This window comes from Capricornis sumatraensis, chromosome 8 (assembly GCF_032405125.1).
Source record: "Capricornis sumatraensis isolate serow.1 chromosome 8, serow.2, whole genome shotgun sequence".
NCBI classification, from domain to species: domain Eukaryota; kingdom Metazoa; phylum Chordata; class Mammalia; order Artiodactyla; family Bovidae; genus Capricornis; species Capricornis sumatraensis.
The window spans coordinates 103432935-103451396 of record NC_091076.1 but is presented as its reverse complement, the minus strand read 5'-3'; the positions used below and the strand labels follow the sequence as shown (position 1 = coordinate 103451396).

Genomic DNA, 18462 nt, shown 5'->3' with positions numbered 1-18462 from the left:
TGCTGCTCCAAGCACCTGCTGTTCTCTGTCTGCCTGCTGGATTCTTTCACCCTCCAGGCCCGATGCCCCCTGAGAGAGGAGGGCCCCTGGCTGGCACCCAGCTTCCAGGGCGGGGGCTGGGGGCAGGGCTGTCAGGTAAGAGGGTACAGAAACTGTCACAGCCAGGATCACCCCACCCTATCCCCACCACGTGCCCCAACCCAGTCTTGAGTGTGGTGTGAAAAAGATGCGTGACTGGCAGGATACCAGACAATTCTAGCCACTGTGTCTAAATGCCCCCTGAAGGATTATTTCAACAACTTTGTTGGGACTGCTTCTACTTCTGATGATACTGCTCAAACCTAGAGAAAAGGGGGCCAAAATAAACAAACACTTGGAAATGAGAGCCCTGGGATGACCCTAAGTAGAGAAGCTGCTGGTGGTCTGAGAAAGACCACCCTCAGTGAGGTCTCTGACCCCCATCTTTGCCCTGCATCGGTGGAAGGGGCAGCAGCAGATAGTCCAGGGACCTGGAGTGGAGGCCCTTCCATCGCCCAAAGCTGAACTCCCAACAGCCTCACCATGACAGCCCTCCCGCTGCCAGTGGGGGCCCCTTTGTAGCTCCTCTGCCTCCTGCCCCACCAGCACCTGCCCCTGTCCCCAGAGAAGCTTTGCTAATGTTTGTGAGTGAGTGATGGACAGGCAGAGGCTAGCCTTGCCTCACAGGGCACTAGTAATTGGAACTAACAGGAAGCCAGGCTCCCTTCTGTAGCCCCTCACAAGCCCACCCGCTTTATCAGGACCCTCTGGTGGTTGATCCTGGAGACTGATTAAGACCCACACCGCTGGGCCAACCAGCAGCCAAGTGCTCCAGGGTAAGGGGTGGAGGTTGGTGGAGGGAGCTGCTTCCCACCATTCAAGCTTCCTGCTGAGTCTCCTCCCGGGCTTTTCTGGCCCCACCCTCCCTCCTCAGCTTGGCTATTTGGGAGCTGAAGAAGCAGAGGTTTAGAGAAATTAAGGTGTTTGCCCAGGGACCCACAGCCAGGGACGCTGGGATTTGAACACAGCGCTGCGCCGGCCCGGCTTCCTCCTCCTTCCCCTGGGAGGTAGCTTGGCGATCACAGACAGGTGGGAGTTCTTCGCGCACCCGAGGGGCACCGCACCCGGAAGAGACCACCTGCCGCTCCTGCTCCCCATTCCCGGGCCCCCTCCCCGGCCCGACTCCCCAAACCCCCGCCCACCCCCACCCGACCCCGTGCCCCTTCGGTAGACCTACTCCCTCAGGGTCCCTGAACCCCTCTCTTGAGACTCTCTCGGGCCTCTCCACTCCCCAAGTCCCGGCTTCCTGCGCTGCCCCTCACCTCCCGGCTCCCTCCGCTCTTCTACCTCCCGCTCCGCTCGGCTCTGGTCCTGGTACCCTGACCGCATGGCGCGGCTGGGCGCGCTGCTCCTGGCCGCTGCCCTGGGCGCGCTGCTCAGCTTCGCGCTGCTGGCGGCCGCCGTGGCGAGCGACTACTGGTACCTCCTGGAGGTGGCGGACGCCGGCAACCGCAGCGGCCACGGGCAGCTCTCCTCCCACTCGGGGCTCTGGCGCATCTGCGAAGGTACCGGCTGTCCCTCCCCCACGCGCCCCCGCCCCTCAGACTCAGGGGGCCGCAACCCCCCCAGAGCAGCGCTGAGAAGACAGCCCCTCCCCCGCCTGTCTGCGTACCCTTTCCCCCCAACTCTCTCCCTGACAGTCTGGCTGGAGGAGGCCTCAACTTCCACCGTCCAAGGGTGGGAAGTGAAAAGGAGGGGCCAGGGTGGCCCCATAAGGACCCCAAGAACTTTCCAGAACAGCATTTCTCCGCAGTCCCGCGGCCTCACCTTTTGGGGGCCGGTCTTGTGTTCCAAGCGATGGCACGTCACTTGGCAGGTGGCAGGACATCGCGGGGTGACCTGGGACCTTGTCCCTCAGCCTCGTTGGTCAGATGGGGAGAAAATGAGGCCTCTGGAGATGCGGGAGTCGGGGTGGGAGGAATGGGGCCGGGGGAGGCGCGGGCAGGCCTGGCACCCAGGGGCGCTCCGCGCTGTGCTTGTCACTTATCTGCAGGGGCCCTGGGCTGAGGTGGGAGCCGGTGTGTCAGGGGGAGGCGGGGGTGGGGAGAGCTGGGGCCCTGGCAAGACCAGGGTTGCTCATCCCAGTGACCCAGAGTTGTCTCTTCATTTCAGTCCAGGGCTCGGTCTGGTCCCTGCTCCCTGTCAGGCTCAACCAGGGCTGTGGCGCAGGGCCCCTGTTCCCCACACTCCCCGGCCTGGCATGGGGAAGAAAACAGGAGCGCCACGTGGCTTCAGACCTGAATGCAGAGAGGCAAGGGCTCTGTCCCATTTAGGGAGGGGTGGTGGGCTTCCACACGCTCCTCACCTGGGGGCCTCACCAAGCTGGGACCAACCTGGGGGCTTCCCTTGTGCAGGACATCCCCAGGGTGGCAGGAATGTGTGGGAGCATGTGTAAACGTGTGTGTGTGTGTGTGTGTGTGTGTGTGTGAGAGAGAGAGAGAGAGAGAGAGAGAGAGAGAGAGAGAGAGAGAGAGAGAGAGAGAGAGAGAGAGAGAGACAGAGCCTTCCTCAGAGCTACCGGGGAGGAAGAATAGTTGATTCAACCGCCCCACAGACAGCCTAAGGCTCTAAGCGTTCACAGCTTGTGCATGTGTGTGAGCCCTAGTGTACGAGAGCCGGAGACCCCATATTGCATGCCCCTTTTTCATGCAGGCATAGCCTAGCCTCCATGGGTGAGCAGGCCCAAGGAGGGCCTGAGGGCATTCTCTCTGCAGTGTTTGAAATTTTTCAGCAGGCCTCCATGTAGATATTTGCACATCATATAAGCAAAATGAAAGGTCTTGAGCCCTCCAAACCCATTTGAGCCCCAACTCTGAGTTCCAGGGGAGAAACTGACAGGGCCCTTGGCCCAGTGGAGGGTGGTGAGAGCCGGCAGCCCACCCATCTCTGAGAAGCACGGGGGGTGGGGTATACCCAGCAATGTACAGCCCACCAGGCTGTGCGTTCTTTCTACTTTTTAGGGCACAACAGCTGCATCCCCCTGATCGACCCCTTTGCCAGTGAGAGCCTGGACGCCTCTACTTCGGTGCAGCACCTCATCTGTGAGTGCTAGGGTGGGAGTCACGCCCTCCTTCCTTGACCTGCAGGCAAGGCTCAGAATCCCTCCTCCTAGACCCACAGAACTGCTTCCAGCTAGACCCTGTGTTGCCCAGAGGACATTTCCATAGTTGCTTGAGGACTTCTCCTGACTGGCCTTAGCCCCCTGCCCGCCCAGGCTCTGCTGTTAGCTTATAACCACGGATGCTGGACCCCCAGCCTGTCTCGCCCTCCCTGTGCATCTTCTGAATTCTCTTTTATGTTCCTAAAGGGTCTCCTCAGTGGGCATCTCCCACCTGGTGAACTGAGGGGCATGTGTCTGCTGCCCCTGTGCCAGGACCAGGGGCGGCCCCTGGGAGGGTCGGGTGGTTACCATGGAGACATCACAGGGAATCAGATGGTCCAGCTCCTCCTCCGGCCAGGGCCAGAACAGTCCCATGTGTGCTACGAAGGAGGACGTCCAGACACGCAGGGCTCTGAAGTGCTCTGCTGAACCTCCCTTGGGGACCCAGTCTGGTTCCCTGCCTGTCCCCTGAGCCCCCTCTCCTGGCAGCGCTGCACCGAGCCGTCTTGGTGGTCCTGCCCGTGAGCCTCGTCCTCATTGTGTGCGGCTGGATCTGTGGCCTCCTCAGCTCCCTGGCCCAGAGCATCCCTCTGCTGCTCTTCACTGGCTGCTACTTCTTGCTGGGGGGTGAGTCCGGGGGCTGTGGGGCTGCAGGTAGTGGGAGTGGGGTGCTGCCTGTCTCACTGCCCCAGCCCCTGGCTGCTCTGAGCCTAGGCCCACCCTGGGGATTGAGCTGTAGCAGGTGAGGCGCCCTGGGTGGCACTGGGGCCTTTGGAGGGGCAGGGATGCTGACTGTGGGGCCAGAGCCAGGGACGGGGGTCAGGAGCCCTGAGTTGAGCTGCCAGGAGCAGGAGGCACAAGGATCTCCGAGGTGAGCCCAGGACATGCCCTGCTGGACCTGAAGAGGGTGGCACCAGCCCCTATCCATTCCCCTTTTCTTCCAAGACCGTCCCGGGGAGGGGGCAACATGGGCAGGGCTGAGCATTAAGACAGGGTGACACAGGGCCTTGGATTCCTTGGCAGTGACCCCAGCTGAGCCGGGTCCAGACTTTGGCTAGTGACAGTGCGTGCGCTGACAGTCGCCTAGCCCGCAGGCCCTGGGCCCAGCCCTCCCTCAGGGATGCAGCGACAGACACAGACCCTCGGGTCACAGCTTCCTGCTGAGATGTCTGAGGATTCCCCGGGCTCCGCAGGAAGCTGGTCCTGGAATCCCCATCTCTGCCTTTCGGGGCCATCTGTCCCAGCCAGCCACCTGGTGTCCCCAGCTGCCCAAGGCTGGCCACCATTGACCGTGGGCTGGAGGCGCCTCGGCTCAGTCCTCAGGGGCCCCCCCCATCCAGGGCCGAGGCCTGAGCCGAGTCTGGCATCTTGGGCTGGCTCTCCTGCCAGGGCTGCGGCAGGAGGGCTAGACCACACTGGCCGGGGCCCCCTCCTGGACAGGCCTGCTTCCTCCCCAGGGGCTGCTGGGCCCTTTGGGAGGCTTGCTCAGGAGGGAGTAGGTGCCAGCTGCCAGGGGGCCGAGCCGCCTAGGTGTGTGGTTCAGAGAATAACAGGAAGAAGCGAAACATCAGCCCTAGCCTGACCCCAGGGACTGTGTGTGTCCAAAATCCAATTAAGAGGACCTTGGGAAGCCACTGAGAGGAGTAATCGGGTGGGATTGTAACCTGGCAGTGACAGGAAACCTCGGCATTGCGCTTGGATCCCAGGCACCGGGCCAGTGGGCGGCGGGAGAGCCTGGAGGCAGCGCCAGGGCCACTCCCCTGCTCCAGGGAGGGCCAGCAGTGGGCCGGGCTCCAGGAGCACCCCGTCTGCTCCCCTGCGCCGGGCCAGACTGGCCACACCTCTGCTTTCCTTGCATGGCAGGCTCCTGGCTAAAGCAGATCCCCTGACCTCACTGTCAGGAGCCTGCCCGGGGGGCTGCAGTGGGGCCCGGGTCCCAGCTTTAGGGGCTCAGAGTCAGGACTGTCACACCAAGGGGACCTTCGTGAGGCCAGATCACCCCAATCCCCCCATTGTCACTGCAGAAGGGGGAGGGACACAGAGGGTTCTAGGTCGCCACCAGCTGGGCCCTGAGCTAGGGGCCTCGGGGCATATGGAGCCTGGGGTGATGAGTTCCATGGCCATCACCTGGCTCGAGGCTCCAGAGCCAGCCAGGGGAGAGGCCTGAGTCATCTCAGGAGGTCTGAGGTTCAGAAGCGGTCTGGCAGGAGGCAGACCTGGGCGCCTCAGTCCCCAGGAAGAGTCAGGTGTTCCAGGTCAGGGTCCAGCTTGGGAGCTTACTCTGGCAGAGCAGTGGGTTCTGCCCAGAGCCAGGCTGGACGGAAGTAGCTGGCAGCTTGAGGAGGCGAGCTCAGCTGGTGGGGCAGCCTGGGTGGGGGTGGTGGGGGTAGGACAGGAGGACTTGGCTGGGAGCTCTGACTGCTGTAGGCTAAGACAGAACCTCTGTTTCTGGGGCCTCAGCTGCACAGAGTTCCCTGAAGAAGCCTGAGAGATGTGTTCAGCGCCCTCTCCCCAACTGGGCACTGACCCCAGTCCCAGAGCCCTGCAGTTGATTCGGCTTCACAGCTTCCCAAAATTAAACCCATAACTTCTGTGGTGGCTCCACCCAGCCCTAGGCTGGTGGAGGCCAGTCCGTCCTCCCCATCTTTGGTCAAGTGAGGAATCCCAGAGGACCTGAGTAAGAGGCAGGCAGTGTGGGGAACCCAGGGTCTCCCCCTTCTCTGGGTCCCAGTGAGATGCAGACCCAGCCCCGAAGGTCTGCCTCGGGCCTTAACTGGGCAGTGTACAGAGGGAGCACCATGCACCCAGGAAGTGCCTTTGGGGGTCCCAAGACCCCACCTACATTCCCTGCAGCTGGCACCAAGGCAGGCCTCAACATCAGCCTGAGCGGTGGGACAGAGGGTGGCTCTCTGGGCTGATCCCCCTGAACCTGGGTGGACAGGCAAATGTCCCGGCGCCCAGCTCTTTGCTTGCACCTGACCCTCCAGGGTCACCATGCTCTAGGTGCAAAGCCAGTCTTCTTCCTGCAGAGATGCAGGGTTGGAGGGAGGAGGGTGTCCTCGTTTGGGGACAGACTGGGGTCATGGGATCTGTAGGAAGGCCTGAAACTCAGACCTGGGGAGGGGACAGGGCCTCTGGAAGAGGGACACTGAGCAATGATCAGGAGGGGAGGCTGTGGGCCAGTGAAGTGGGGGGAGGACTGCGAGGAAAAGGGGGCCGGAGGAGCAGCCCAGGAGCCTGGCTCAGGATGTCTGGCCAGAGCTCCAGAGCTCTGCCCGTGCTTCCTGGCTGCCAGTAGAGGCCACTGGCTCTGTGTGTGTGTGTGTGTGCGTGTATGTGTGTGACTCCGGGGGCGATGGGAGGGGGCTGTGTATTTGGGGACATCTATGTGAGTAGGTTTTGGGGGTGTAGGTAGTGCTCTTTGCAAGGGGTTTCTGTAGGGTGAGGTCCTGAGGTTTGAGGACTGAATTGGAACCTCCATCCTACCAAAGGCCAGTGGGCAGAGGCCATGTCTACAGGACCACCGCGCCAGGGTCCCCGGTGGGGCAGGTGCCCTCGGCAGGCAGATGCATTGAGTGGTCACTCTGCACCCCCTCCCCAGGCGCCCTGACCCTGGCGGGGCTCATCACCTACATCAGCTACTCACAGCTGGCCTTCGCAGAGACGGCCCGCCAGTACGGCCCCCAGCACGTGCAGGACGTCCGCATCAGCTTCGGCTGGTCCCTGGCCCTGGCCTGGGGCTCCTGCGCTGCGGAGTCACTCAGCGGCGTCCTCCTGCTCGCAGTGGCCCGAGCCCTCAGCCTGGGCGGGCAGCCGGGCGCCCCCCACTCTGTGGTCATCTGAGTCCCAGGCAGGCAGGTGGGGGGAGAGGGGCTCCATTTCCCTTTGCACCTCCTGGGGTTTGGGGCGGCCAAGCCTGAAAGGCCGTGGGAAGGAGGCTGGGAGCCCTGTTCTGACTGTTCTGCCGGGCTGGAGTCCTGGCTGGGAGCGGGCCCTAGGGTGCGCGGGGCGGGGGTGGGGGGTGGGGTAGAGCTGAGAATCCAGGCTCCTGTTGCTTGATGTTCAGGGGAACTCCTCTGCCCATTGTGCCTTCAGGGACTAACTGGTTTAGCCTCTTTTTAGAGATGAGAAAGGCGAGACCCAGAAAGTGGGCACGAAGGGACCAGGGACGGCTGTGGTAGTCGTGGGGGCGGGGCGCTGCAGGCTCTTGGCTGGTCAGTGGGTCCCCTTGCCCCTCGAGGCTGTGGCCTGTGCCCGCCCCTCCCCACCCGTCCTGGTGGGCCACAGCTGCCCCCAGTCCTAGGGACCTGCGTCAGGCGGAAAAGCTGCCCCAGTCCTCGGAGGTGGCAGTTCAAGAGAAGCAGATATCCGTCAAACACTCGGCCAGGCCCTCACCAGGCCTTCCATGCCATGTTCTGTCCTCCCCCCACCCCTCCCCAGGGCAGCTGTTGGTGGGGAGGAGACTGAGGACGGGGGGCGCCTCTTGGATTTCCAGGTGCAGGGGGGCAGAGGAGGTCGGGCATATCTCTGCCTGCCTTGTTTTCAGGTCTCTTCCTTGTCCTGGGGCTGGCGCACCGGGACCCCACCCTCCTCTATAGTTCCCAGAGGGATGTCTGTGATCCCATGTGGGCCCCTGGGCAAGCAGGTGTGGAAGTCCTGTGGGGTGGGGGAGCCATGCCAGGGTGGAGAGTGAGGGGCTTCTCTACCAGGAGGGCCGCTGCCGGGGGCCGCAGAGGCCAGAGCCTGGAGTTTTGGCCGCAGGCTTGTTGAATGGAGGCAGACCCAGACCCAGTGTGCCTCTAAGGGCTAGACAGACAGGAAGGTGGGTGGCCTGCCTGTGACACGTGGGTGTCATCGTGGTCTGTGAAGACTGAGGCTCCTTCCACTCTGAGCAGGACCTGAAGACCTACTCAGCGTTTGTTTCAGGCTCAGGGCCCTCTTGAGTCTGAGGCATGTGCGGGGGTCCATGGCAGCCTCTCTTACCTTGGTCTTTCCCCTTCCCCAGTCTCCCTTTATGGCTGGAGGCGGGGTGGTTACAGGAAGCTCGGGGCCATCAGGGGCTGGTTCCATCTGGGGAGTCCCCCTGAGGGACAAAGAGCGGGGGCGGGGTGGGGAACAGGGTGTTAAATGTGGGCTTTCCTTCCCACCTGTGTTTCAGTGTTTAACATTGTGCCAATGTGTCCATAAATAAATCAGCTTGTTCTGTATGCAGTTAAATCTTCATTCACTTAAAAACTTTCAGAATAGATAATACATGCCCATGGCTTACAAACAGTGCAGGGGAAACCCTGTCACCAGGTCCATGTGTGTGTCTGTGCATCCAGAGACATCCTGTGCGTGCTCTGTGTGTCTGTCCATCCAGAGTCGTCTTTGGCAGACTCGATGAGCTCTTTCTTATTTCTGGCCGGCACAGGCAGGGAGGACCCCCGGGGCCTCACACTGGTTCCAGGGGCTGGCTCTGTGGGCAGGTCCTCTCAGCTTGGGAGGCTCTCACCTGATCTCTCCCTCCTCTCCCACCGCAGCTAGGGCTCAGCAGTGTGAGGGGTTAACCCTGGGTGAACCAGACACATGGGTGAACCTCAGATCCCAGAACTCCCTAGGGTTGGCGGGGGGCACTTGCCCCTTCCCCCTCGAGAATAGATCTGGCCGGGATTCAGAGGCGCCCGCCCAGGTGGGCCTCAGTCTCGGACTGGTGAAAGTCCACAGCGGGTGCCTCATGCTGGCCCTGGACCCTAGTCCAGTCTCCACTGCAGCTTCCTGAGAAGCTCCCAGAACTCCACTCCCTAATTCCTGGACCACAGAAACCAAATGATAATAAAAGGATTATTGCTGTGGGGGAGTAATTTGTTACCAAGCAATGGATTCCCATTCAGTTCAGTTCAGTTGATTACTATTACAGTGCACTTTTGCAGGGCAGGGCAGGGCAGGGAAGAGGTGTAGAGGTGCTGATTTTCTTCGGATTCTCTGTTATTGTCACCTTCTCACACAGGAGAGTGATTCTGGGGCCTTGGGGAGTCCCGGATGCTGCATTTCCCAGAATATAGCCACATCTAGATTCTTCTAAGGAGGGAGGCAGGGACCTCCCTGATGGTCCAGTGATTAAGACTCCAAGCTTCTATTGCAGGGGGCCTGGGTTCATTCCCTGGTCGAAGAACTAAGATCCCACATGCCACTCAGTATGGCCAATAAATAAATAAATAAAAATAAGGGAGGGAGGCAAAGAAGGCCAGTCCTCAGCTTCAGGCTTCCTTGGCCCACCACGGATGCCTTTTCTCCTGTCGCTCACCTCACCTCCGTACCTCCAGTCCAGGCCCTCTCCTAAGCGCCATGCCTACACTTCTGCTGCTGGCAGCTTCTAACTACTCATGCATGGGGCTAAAACAATGTTCTTAAACTGAAGTATCCCCTACCCTCACAAAGCTATTCCTCCTCCTACGATTCCTATCAAGGGTTTTCTAAAACACTGATGTGATGGCCCATCTCCCCTATTTTAAAAAATCCCCATGCAGCTTCATATAAATGTATATATACATACATACATACCCAGAATGAAATATGCAAAAAAATAGTAATAGTATTTATGCTTAGGTAGTTTTCAAAAGTATATTTTGTCCAGGTCTTCTGGTTAACCTTGGCAGGAGCGTGGTATAGATATATTCTTTTTGATTTTATATTGGCATGTAGCCGATTGGCAATGTGGTAGTTTCAGGTGGACAGCAGAGGGACTCAGAGGAAGGTGGTCTTAACCACCGAGTCTAAATCACCCCAGGAACCACTGGAAAGGAGATCCAATCCCAAATTATGGGCAGTAATGACATTATTTTGTAAGCAAACAGAAACTTACTGTTTTAAAAGGTAAATTTATTGTTTAAAAAGTCAGACGATTGCAAGGTCAAGCCCCAGCCCCCCACCAGGCCACCCGACACCAGCGTCCCTTTCCATGTCTTCTCGTTCTTCCTCCTGCTGGTCCCCGAAATGCTCTCATGCCCCCCGGCTGTGGTGGGTGTCCCACCTGTCCCGGCATGCTTGGGACCCCATCCCAGACACAGCACCACGCGGGGTCTGCTGAATGAACAGGTGGAAGGCATCACCCCACGTGTCACGGAAGTGAGGGGGTCCCAGGAGGCCAGCAGATAACAGGGGTGTCGTTTTACACCTCTCCTTCCGCCTGCTCGCTGGAGATACCTGCCCTCGTCACCTGCATCCATCCTAGCCAAGGCACAGGGTCCATCACCCCGTCCGCAGGGTCCTCAGCACGAACGCCCACTTTCTCAGCGCCAGCTCCGTGTCCTGCGCAGAGACGTCCCGGTGCCACACGGCGCGCACTGAGTGCTCAGTCCAGGGGAAGAGCAGCAGGCGCACCGCGTGGCCGGTCTGCGCCACCTCGTCAGCGCTCACGGCCTGCAGGCGCCGGCACAGCTCCTCAGGCGGCAGCCCATCTACCCTTACCATCACCATGTTGGTCTCCACGGCGGTGGGATCCACGGAGCAGACGGGGGACGCCAGTTCCTGGAGCCCTGGGCCCAAGTCCTGCGGTGAGTTGAGCCCAACCCCAGGACTCTACGGCTACCCCTACCACCCTGGCCTTGTCACCCAGGAAAGGCAGAGGGCAGCCCAACTGGAGAGGGAAGAAAGGAGGGAGCCTTAGTCCTGACCTGGGCAGACCTGGCCCTGCCACTTTTTAGCTGTGACCAAAGAATCTGCCTGCAATGTGGGAGACTCGGATTCAGTCTCTGAGTTGGGAAGGTCCCCTGGAGAAGGGCATGGCAACCCACACCAGTATTCTTGTCTGGAGAATTCCATGGACAGAGGAGCCTGGTGGGCTACTGTCCATGGGCCGCAGAGAGTCGGACACAACAGAGTGACGAACATTTTCTTTAGACAAATCAATTAACCTCTCAGTTTCTTCATCTGTAAAGTGGGGACACTGTGGGGCTGTTGTGAGGATTCAGCCTAGGTCAAAGGCTACATTCTGCTGGATCCTGCAGAGAGTTCCTGACCCCCACTGGGTGCCGACTAGTCCAGGCCCTGCATGAGGTGTGGTCTGGTAAAGCCCTCGAGTTCCCTGGATCCCAGCCCTCCTGGGTCGGTGGCTGCCCTTCACCTACTCGAGTTGGAGGGACACACCTGCTGGGGACTTGGGCCCTGCTACAGGGGACCCTCAAGAACCACCCTGGGGCCAAAGGGGAGTGGCGGGGTGTCAGGCACCTCTGGCGAATCTCTGGGCGTTCTGGTGGTCTCTCTGCAGCATCTCCTCGGCGTCAGCCAGTCCCACCAGGGCAGCTGCGGCCAGCACCCCTGCCTGGCGCATCCCTCCACCCAGGGCTTTCCGGAGGCGCCAGGCTTCTTCGATGAAGTCCTTGGGTCCCCCAACCAGGGCCCCCACTGGTGCTCCGAGGCCCTGAAGGAAGAGAGGAGTCCTGCCTGCCTGCCCATGGGTGTGCATCTCCATTCTCGGGGCTCTGGAGGGGGCAAGAGGGATGTGGAGGGGCAGACACAGTGGCCTCGTTAGGGGAGGGGGTTAGAGGACCCAGGGTGAGCAGCTGCCTGCCCAGGAGCCCCAGGACACAGCTCAGCCCTGCAGTGGGCACCTCCACCCTCCTGTAGCTTCCCTACCTTGGAAAAACAGAGAGACACAGAGTCACAGTGCTCCACGATGCGGGCAGGGGGCATGCCCAGAGCCACTGCGGCATTCATCAACCGCGCCCCGTCCAAGTGGACACGGACCCCATAGCGTCGGGCCAGCAAGTGCACCTGCGGGCAAGATGCAGGTGGGGTCAGAGGGGCGGAGCTGGGGGGAGGATGGGTCTCCAAAAGGTCACTAGAGAGTCACCGGGCTTGTCTCCTGGAGAGAGCACCAAGGGCCTGCATAGTTGGTGACCAGCTTGGCCATCTGGAACCCGAGCAGTCACTCGGTCTGGGCCTGGGCCGTCCTCTGTGAAAGGGAGTCGACGATAAGGGCTTTATCTCCTGTTTATGGCGGGCTCACTGTAGGCCAGGCTATGGATGCTTCGTCCTGTCTAAGCAGCGCCACAGTCCCATCGGAGGGAAGCCCTCAGCCCTGTTTCCCAGGTGAGAGCGAGCTGGCCCTCAGGTTCTCGCGGGGAGAGGGACAGCGCTCAGCCCTCGCACTCTGGCCGTAAGACCTGGCCAAGCTGGTGCTGCCTGGGGAATCGCCCCAAAGGGTGGGTCTCTGCTCTTTGGAGGAAGGTTGGGGCCCTGAGGGGGTGGTCTACACTGGGCCATCATTCCCTTTACAGCTGCACCTAGAATCACACCCGTGTCTCCCAGAGCAGTTCTGGCCACTGATGGGCACCTACACATGTTTCAGAGGAGACTAAACCCCAGCAGGGGACCCAGGGGACAGAAAGCCAGTAGCTGGCTAGTGGTGGGGGCACAGTGATGGGGCTGGGCCTACCTGGCGTAGGTATTCCATGGGGAGGACCCGGCCCCCCGAGCTGCTGTGGGTGTTCTCCAGGCAAATGAGCTCACAGACCGGGTGGTAGGGGCTCCCAAGGCCCCGTTTGACCAGCCTCTCCAGCTCAGCCAGGTCCAGGGTGCCGTGGGGCAGGTCTGGGAGGGGGTGGGAGTGCACCCCTGCAATCTGCAGGTGTGGGGGTGCAGAGGATAAGGTCCAGGGGTCCAAAAGGACCTCCTACCCCTGTCTTGTCTGCTCCTCCCCAGCTCTGGGCCATGGAGGCTCCGCCTGAGCTGTAGACCTGGGCACAGACATCCCAGCTGGGGAGGATGGAAGACACCATGTTTGCTTGTCCTTCCAGCCTGAGCGCCCAGTGCACTGAGTGCCCACTAGGGGGCAGCAGGCATACAGCCAGCATACAGGCTGCTGGACTGAGCCTAGCCTGCCCCTGCGTGGTCAATCTGGGAATGGCTCTCCTTCCTGCCTCCCCCAGAGAGGCCACCGGCCCAGCCATTTTTCCCTCTGCAGGTCCCAGCCTGGTGCCTGGGAAGCAGGTTCCCACCACAAGTGTTGAGCATCCTGTGCTGGCCCCAGGGTGAGAGGTGCTGAGTGCTTACCTGAGCCACCCCGCCCTGCTCATAGACATGGAGGTGGCATTCACGCCCCAGGAGGAGCTGGGAGCCCCGGCGCCGGCAGTGACACATCACTAAGGTAGATGGGGTGGGGGCAGTGTTGGCGTCAAGTGTTGGCAGACTGCATCTGCCAGCTGCAGCCTGTGGTCTCGGTGGCCGCACATGCGGGTCCAGGGGGCCCTCGGTCAACCCTCTGCACCCCACCTCCTCCAGGGCCATGTCCTCCCCCAATCTGTCCCCACCCAGCTCAGCCAGGCTGACCCTCAGGGCCACAGCCAGCTCCCAAGTGCCTTATGCCAATGAGGAGAGAGCGCCCCTTTAAGACACCTTCCTGCCATGTGCTGGAAAGCATCCTACTAAGTCCACAAGTCTAGGCCTGTGGATCATTGGGCCCTGCACATTCTGTTCCTCCCTCCCATTCTCTGCAGCCCCCTGCAGAGCACCTCCTGCAAGGGGAGGCCAGCCACAATGCTCCCCTTTGAGGCCCCAGCAGCCCAGGGCACAGTATCAGTCAGGCACAAGGAGGAAACAGAGGGCACCCACTGGGAAACCAGACTGCTTGATAAAGAGGCAATTTACAAAGGTGTGGCAGCCTGCAGGGAAGTCACGAGGTTCGAGGTTGGGGGCAAGACCCCCAGGCAGGAAGGGGTGAGAGAAGGGTGTGGCTACGGGTTCCAGATGGCTCAGAGCCCCACTGATGTTGTCACAGCCCCCACCACAAAAGGGAGAAGTGTGGAAGGAGGTCCTGGAGGGCAAGTGGAGGTCGCCCCGCGCTCACCAGAGATGAGGTTGGCCATGGTGTTTGTGGGCACAAACAGAGTCCGCTCCACCCCAAGCAGCTCCGCAGCTGTGGCCTGCAGGTCTGAAGCGGGAAGGGATGGGGGTGGGGGCCCCATTAACAATGGCACTTTTCAAAGTCCTCTCCTAACTCACCCCGTGAGCCCCTTGTCCGCATAAGGACATCTTGCCCAAGGCTGTGGTGAGTGGCCAGTCGGGACGCCAGTCTTCCAGTCTTCCAGCTGCAGTCTGCGGTCTTGGTGGCTGCACATCTGGGTTCAGGGGCCCCTCAGTCAACCCTCTGACCGCCTTCTCCCCCCACCCCCGCCTCCTCCTGGGCCGTGTTCTCCACCCCTCCCCCCTCAACATTGAAACTCTGTGGTTTGAACCCTCCTGTCCCACCCAGACCTCACACCTGTCTGACTTCCTTTCCCATCAGTCCCTTGCAGGTGGGGCCCTGTGGTTTCTCTGCTGACTTCCTCTCCCAGAACACAAGGACAGGAGCCCTCAGAAGGAGACTCTGGGGGGCTGGAAGGGGGCAAGGCTTCCGGCTCCTGCTTTAAAGCTCCCCTCCCTTTGCCGTGACATTCAAGACCAGTGGGATCTGGCCTCTGCCTCCCCTCCAGGAACAAGGGTGCTGTCCTACATCCCAGCTCCAGCCACATTCCCCATGCATATCCTGAACACCTTTCTCACCACTCTGCTTCTGCCCTGGTGAGCCAGCACTCTCTTCCCTGCCTGGGACTGGGGGTAGAGCATTCCATTCATCTTTGAAGAGGTTCCTCCACCAAGTCCCCCTTTCCTGTGCGTCCCATGTTTCTCCTCACCCACCCCTAGTCCCCAAGGCGCTCTCTGTGGATGCTTTAACCCCAGCACCTCCCTCACCCAGTGGGGATGACTGTCTATGCTGAGCAGTGGGTCAACATCTTTGAAGTTCCAGGCCAACGGCGGGTGTCTGCTGGATGCTTGATCGGCCCCATCATTACCTGACCCCACATCCAGACCCTCAGGGCTAAAGTCACGACCCTGCGACCTGTCCCTGGCACAGCTGACGGTTTGTACACACCCCAGCAATAGTAATGGCTCACTATGGCACCAACCCTCAAACCAGGGTGGGGGGCAGCAACTCTCAACCATCTTGAAAACACTTTTGAGGTTTCTAGAACTCATTCCTCTGGAGGAGCAGCCTGTGGAGAAACCCTTTTCTAGATGGGTTTTCTGTTGTCTTCTTGTGGGAAGGTGGTGGGTGCAGGACAATAGCCAAGGGTTCCAGAGTGAGAAGACCTGAGTTCGAGTCCTGTTTTGTCGTTTACTCGACATGGGACTTAGAGCACCTGGCCTAGCTTCTCAAAGCCCTCCTCAGCAAGATGAGATAACACCCATTCTCATCGTGTCTTGGGGCCACACTTCAGTGAGCACACAGATCACCCTGCGATCCTGTTAACTTGCAGATTCTGGCTCCGGAGGGCCGGTGTGGGACCCGAGACTCTGCATTTCTAACAGGCTCTCGAGTGATGGGTCAGACTGAGCTGCAAAGAAACCGAGCGCAATGCACGGCCTGCAGCTGAGCCGCCACCCCGAGCCCCGGGCCGCCGCTCCCGCCAGCACCACGGACAGCGCCCTGGGGTCGCCGCGAGGACCCCCGGCTCTGGCCTGCACGCCGGGCTCACCGCGGACGGTGGGGTCCTCGCCGTAGTCGTCGTCCCCCACGACGGCCTCGGCCATGGCGCGCCTCATGGCCGGCCCGGGCTTGGTCACCGTGTCGCTGCGCAGGTCCACCACGTACGTCGGAATCTCCGCCAGGCTCCCAGACCTCCGCGCCCAGAAGACCCGCTGCCGCGGAGTCGCGGCTCGGGCCAGTCTGCGGAGCATGGCGGGGATAGTGCCGGGCCCTCCAGCCCCGATCTTCCTCGGCTGGATCGGAGCGGCAGGGCTTTCCAGACTTCGGCCGCGATTGACCCGGGCTAGCCGGAGGGCCCCCGCGGCATGCTGGGAGTTGTAGTTCAGCTTTCGTCGCGGCGGACACTGAGCGCACTCCCGAGGCATCCTGGGAGTTGTAGTTCCGCTTTCACCGAGTTCGGCTCCGAGCGAACTTGGGCTGAGGGAGAGGGAGGAAGGGTTGCGCTTACCCATGAAGAAACAAAGCCGCTCATGTGCCTTTTTACCGTGTGTCCAGGACTGTCGCAGACACTTTACAAGTGTTAAAGCAGCTAAGCCCCCCAACAGCTCTCAGTAGACAAGCATTATTATCACCCCATTTTACAGATGGGGAAACTGAGACGCACAGAGCCAATGAACGTGCCTAAGGTCGCTTGACCGGGAGCGTCCAGCTCTAAATGGACTGTGCTATGTTGCCCCTAAAAAAGTAGCTTTCCATCATCTACTTTTTTCAGTACAGATTTATTGAGCGCCTTTTGGTGCCAGGCATTGTCTGGGTGCCAGGCAGAGGGATACAAAGATGATCCCGAAGTCTGAGCATCCGACTTCGGGGCCATAATGGAGGTGGAATTGGGGGGGGGGGTGACAAAGAGTCCCCTCCTCCGTACCCACTGGCCCTTGGTGGGGGAGAGGGTGCTGCCTCCACCCCGGGCCAGTGTCGCGTTGGGGGTGGGGAGTGGTGAAGGGCCCTGACTGACTCAAGTCCCCGCTTAGCAGGCAGGTGGTTTTGGACAAGTCAATTAACCTCTCTGCACCTCAGTCTCCTTAAATGCAAAATGGGCTGTTTTCAGGATTTGATGACTTAAGGGGTTTTTTGTGCTGAGTCTGTCGCCTGGCTGGTAGTAAATGCTACAGATGAGTGTTTTCTGTCTTACTGCTGCTGTTTTATTGTGGTTACTGGTCACAGCCCAGGGCGCTGGGGTTTGGTGCTGCTGCTGTGGGGTGCAGCCCGACTCGGCCTGGACTGGATCTCCTGCAGGGTTGACTGTCCCTCGGCCGGGAAGGACAGGCCTCTCTCTGGGTGCCCAGCTCCACTAGCAGCTCCCCTTCCCCAAGTGTGGGCCACAGATGTCTCTTCCTCACAGGAGGAGACCGGACCCTAAGGGCTGAACGTGACCAGAAGAGGCACCCACAGCTCTGATCAGGGCAGCCCTCAGCAAAGAGGACTCTGACACTGACCTTCATCGGAGCTCTGACGTGTGTCTGCTCCGGGTCAGGTCTGGGGATACAGGAGAGCAAAGCAGCTTGCCCTTGGAGTTCAGTTCTTTGGGATGGGGATAGGATGCTGCCTGTTGGCTCTGGGAAAAGTTGCAACAGGCCTGGCTGAAGCATCAGGGCAGGCTTCCTGGAGGAAGCAGTGACTGGTTGAGCTTTGAAGGTAGAACAAGGTGTTAATCAGACAAAGGCAGAGGGAGAGTGTTCCATGCAGTGGGAACAGCTTCAGCAAAGGCTTGTGGTCAGAGGCAGCTGGAACACTTGAGGCCTGGAAGAGAAGGGAGCAGGGGCAGAGATGGAGTCCTCTCCCTGTGCCTGCAGAGCCATCGTGAAAGGGCAGAAATCGCAAGTCCCTGTAGGATCTGGGGCCCCGAGGACACCCATCTGAAGGAAAGGCCCACTCTGCCCTCCGCAACTCCCCCCTTGGTGCCCTGCGGCCCTGACCCACAATCTCCACTGAATTCCGGGCCCTGAGAAAACAAGCCCCTTATCTCAGTGTCTGGCTCCAGCCCTTCTGCTGGGAAGTGGGGGAGGGAGGCAGGGAGTAGAGGCCTCTGTGGGAAGGAAGGGAGGGGCTGGGGCAGCGATGGTGACTTTAGGGGGAGCAGGGAGAAGGGGGCAAACAGCTGGATCCCCAGGCACCTCCCAGCCATGGCAGAGCCACAGAATGGCCTTCTGTTTGCAGGCACTTCACCTTCCCACTGACAACCTCCCTGCTAATCCTCACTGCAACCCTGGGGGAGAGGGATTAGGCAGGGGCCTCAGGGCTACCCGAAAATGCCACCAAGGTGAAACAGCTGGTCACCAAACTGGGCCTTTCTCCTCCCAGGGAAGAGCTGTTTCCTCAGTGAGCTGGGCTCTTCCTGGGGAAAGTTGGCCCCAACAAAAGTTGCTTCTGCCAGGTGGCTGCTTATCACCGCCTGTCTTGTCCCAGGGCACCTGGGCCACCCCCTCCTTGCCCAGTGGTGGCTTCTCCAGCATGAAGGGAGCAGGAAGCTTGGGCTACCATGGAAGAAGGCTGGGAGCCCTCCATGGCCTGTTTCTGAGGCCTCATCAGGGGGCTTGCTGTTGTTCAGTTGTTAAGTTGTGTCCGACTCTTTGCAACCCCATGGACTGCAGCACGCCCGGCTTCCCTGTCCTTCACCATCTCCCAGAGTTTGCTCAAACTTGTGTCCATTGAGTCAGTGATGCCATCCAACCATCTTGTCCTCTCTGTCTTCCCCTTCTCCTCTCGCCCTCAATCTTTCCCAGCATCAGGGTCCTTTCCAGTGAGTCGGCTCTTTGCATCAGGTGGCCAAAGCATT

At 60.3% G+C, this 18462-nt stretch overlaps 2 protein-coding genes across 5 annotated transcripts; one reads left to right on the top strand and one right to left on the bottom strand.

Annotated features, from left to right (window-relative positions):
• The first annotated feature begins 1405 nt into the window (after positions 1 to 1405).
• Positions 1406 to 7021, top strand: TMEM235 (transmembrane protein 235). 3 transcript variants are annotated; one of them, XM_068978927.1, is made up of 4 exons: positions 1406 to 1583; positions 3039 to 3119; positions 3668 to 3805; positions 6780 to 7021. In XM_068978927.1, exons 1-4 carry the CDS (start codon positions 1406 to 1408, stop codon positions 7019 to 7021), a joined length of 639 nt encoding a protein of 212 aa, XP_068835028.1. The 3 variants fall into 3 exon arrangements, with proteins under 3 accessions (XP_068835028.1, XP_068835029.1, XP_068835030.1); XM_068978928.1 differs by lacking the exon at positions 3039 to 3119; XM_068978929.1 differs by lacking the exons at positions 3039 to 3119; positions 3668 to 3805.
• A 3047-nt stretch (positions 7022 to 10068) lies between these two features.
• On the bottom strand, positions 10069 to 15943 carry LOC138083860 (uncharacterized). 2 transcript variants are annotated; one of them, XM_068977816.1, is made up of 7 exons: positions 15676 to 15943; positions 14007 to 14090; positions 13214 to 13302; positions 12597 to 12782; positions 11795 to 11932; positions 11387 to 11579; positions 10069 to 10695 (listed from the first exon to the last, which is right to left on the bottom strand). In XM_068977816.1, exons 1-7 carry the CDS (start codon positions 15875 to 15877, stop codon positions 10409 to 10411), a joined length of 1179 nt encoding a protein of 392 aa, XP_068833917.1. In that variant the 5' UTR covers positions 15878 to 15943; the 3' UTR covers positions 10069 to 10408. The 2 variants fall into 2 exon arrangements, with proteins under 2 accessions (XP_068833917.1, XP_068833918.1); XM_068977817.1 differs by lacking the exon at positions 12597 to 12782.
• Between the last annotated feature and the right edge of the window lie 2519 nt (positions 15944 to 18462).

What these genes read in the sequence shown, in the direction of transcription:
- TMEM235 (XM_068978927.1), top strand. Translation starts at nt 1,406, where the DNA reads ATGGCGCGGCTGGGCGCGCTGCTCCTGGCCGCTGCCCTGGGCGCGCTG. An exon ending in GCTCTGGCGCATCTGCGAAG is followed by an intron (nt 1,584 to 3,038) that starts GTACCGGCTGTC and finishes TCTACTTTTTAG; the next exon opens with GGCACAACAGCTGCATCCCC. An exon ending in TTCGGTGCAGCACCTCATCT is followed by an intron (nt 3,120 to 3,667) that starts GTGAGTGCTAGG and finishes CTCTCCTGGCAG; the next exon opens with CGCTGCACCGAGCCGTCTTG.
- LOC138083860 (XM_068977816.1), bottom strand. Translation starts at nt 15,877, where the DNA reads ATGCTCCGCAGACTGGCCCGAGCCGCGACTCCGCGGCAGCGGGTCTTC. An exon ending in CGAGGACCCCACCGTCCGCG is followed by an intron (nt 14,091 to 15,675) that starts GTGAGCCCGGCG and finishes TTCCCGCTTCAG; the next exon opens with ACCTGCAGGCCACAGCTGCG. An exon ending in CGCCCAGAGATTCGCCAGAG is followed by an intron (nt 10,696 to 11,386) that starts GTGCCTGACACC and finishes ACTTGGGCCCAG; the next exon opens with GGCTCCAGGAACTGGCGTCC.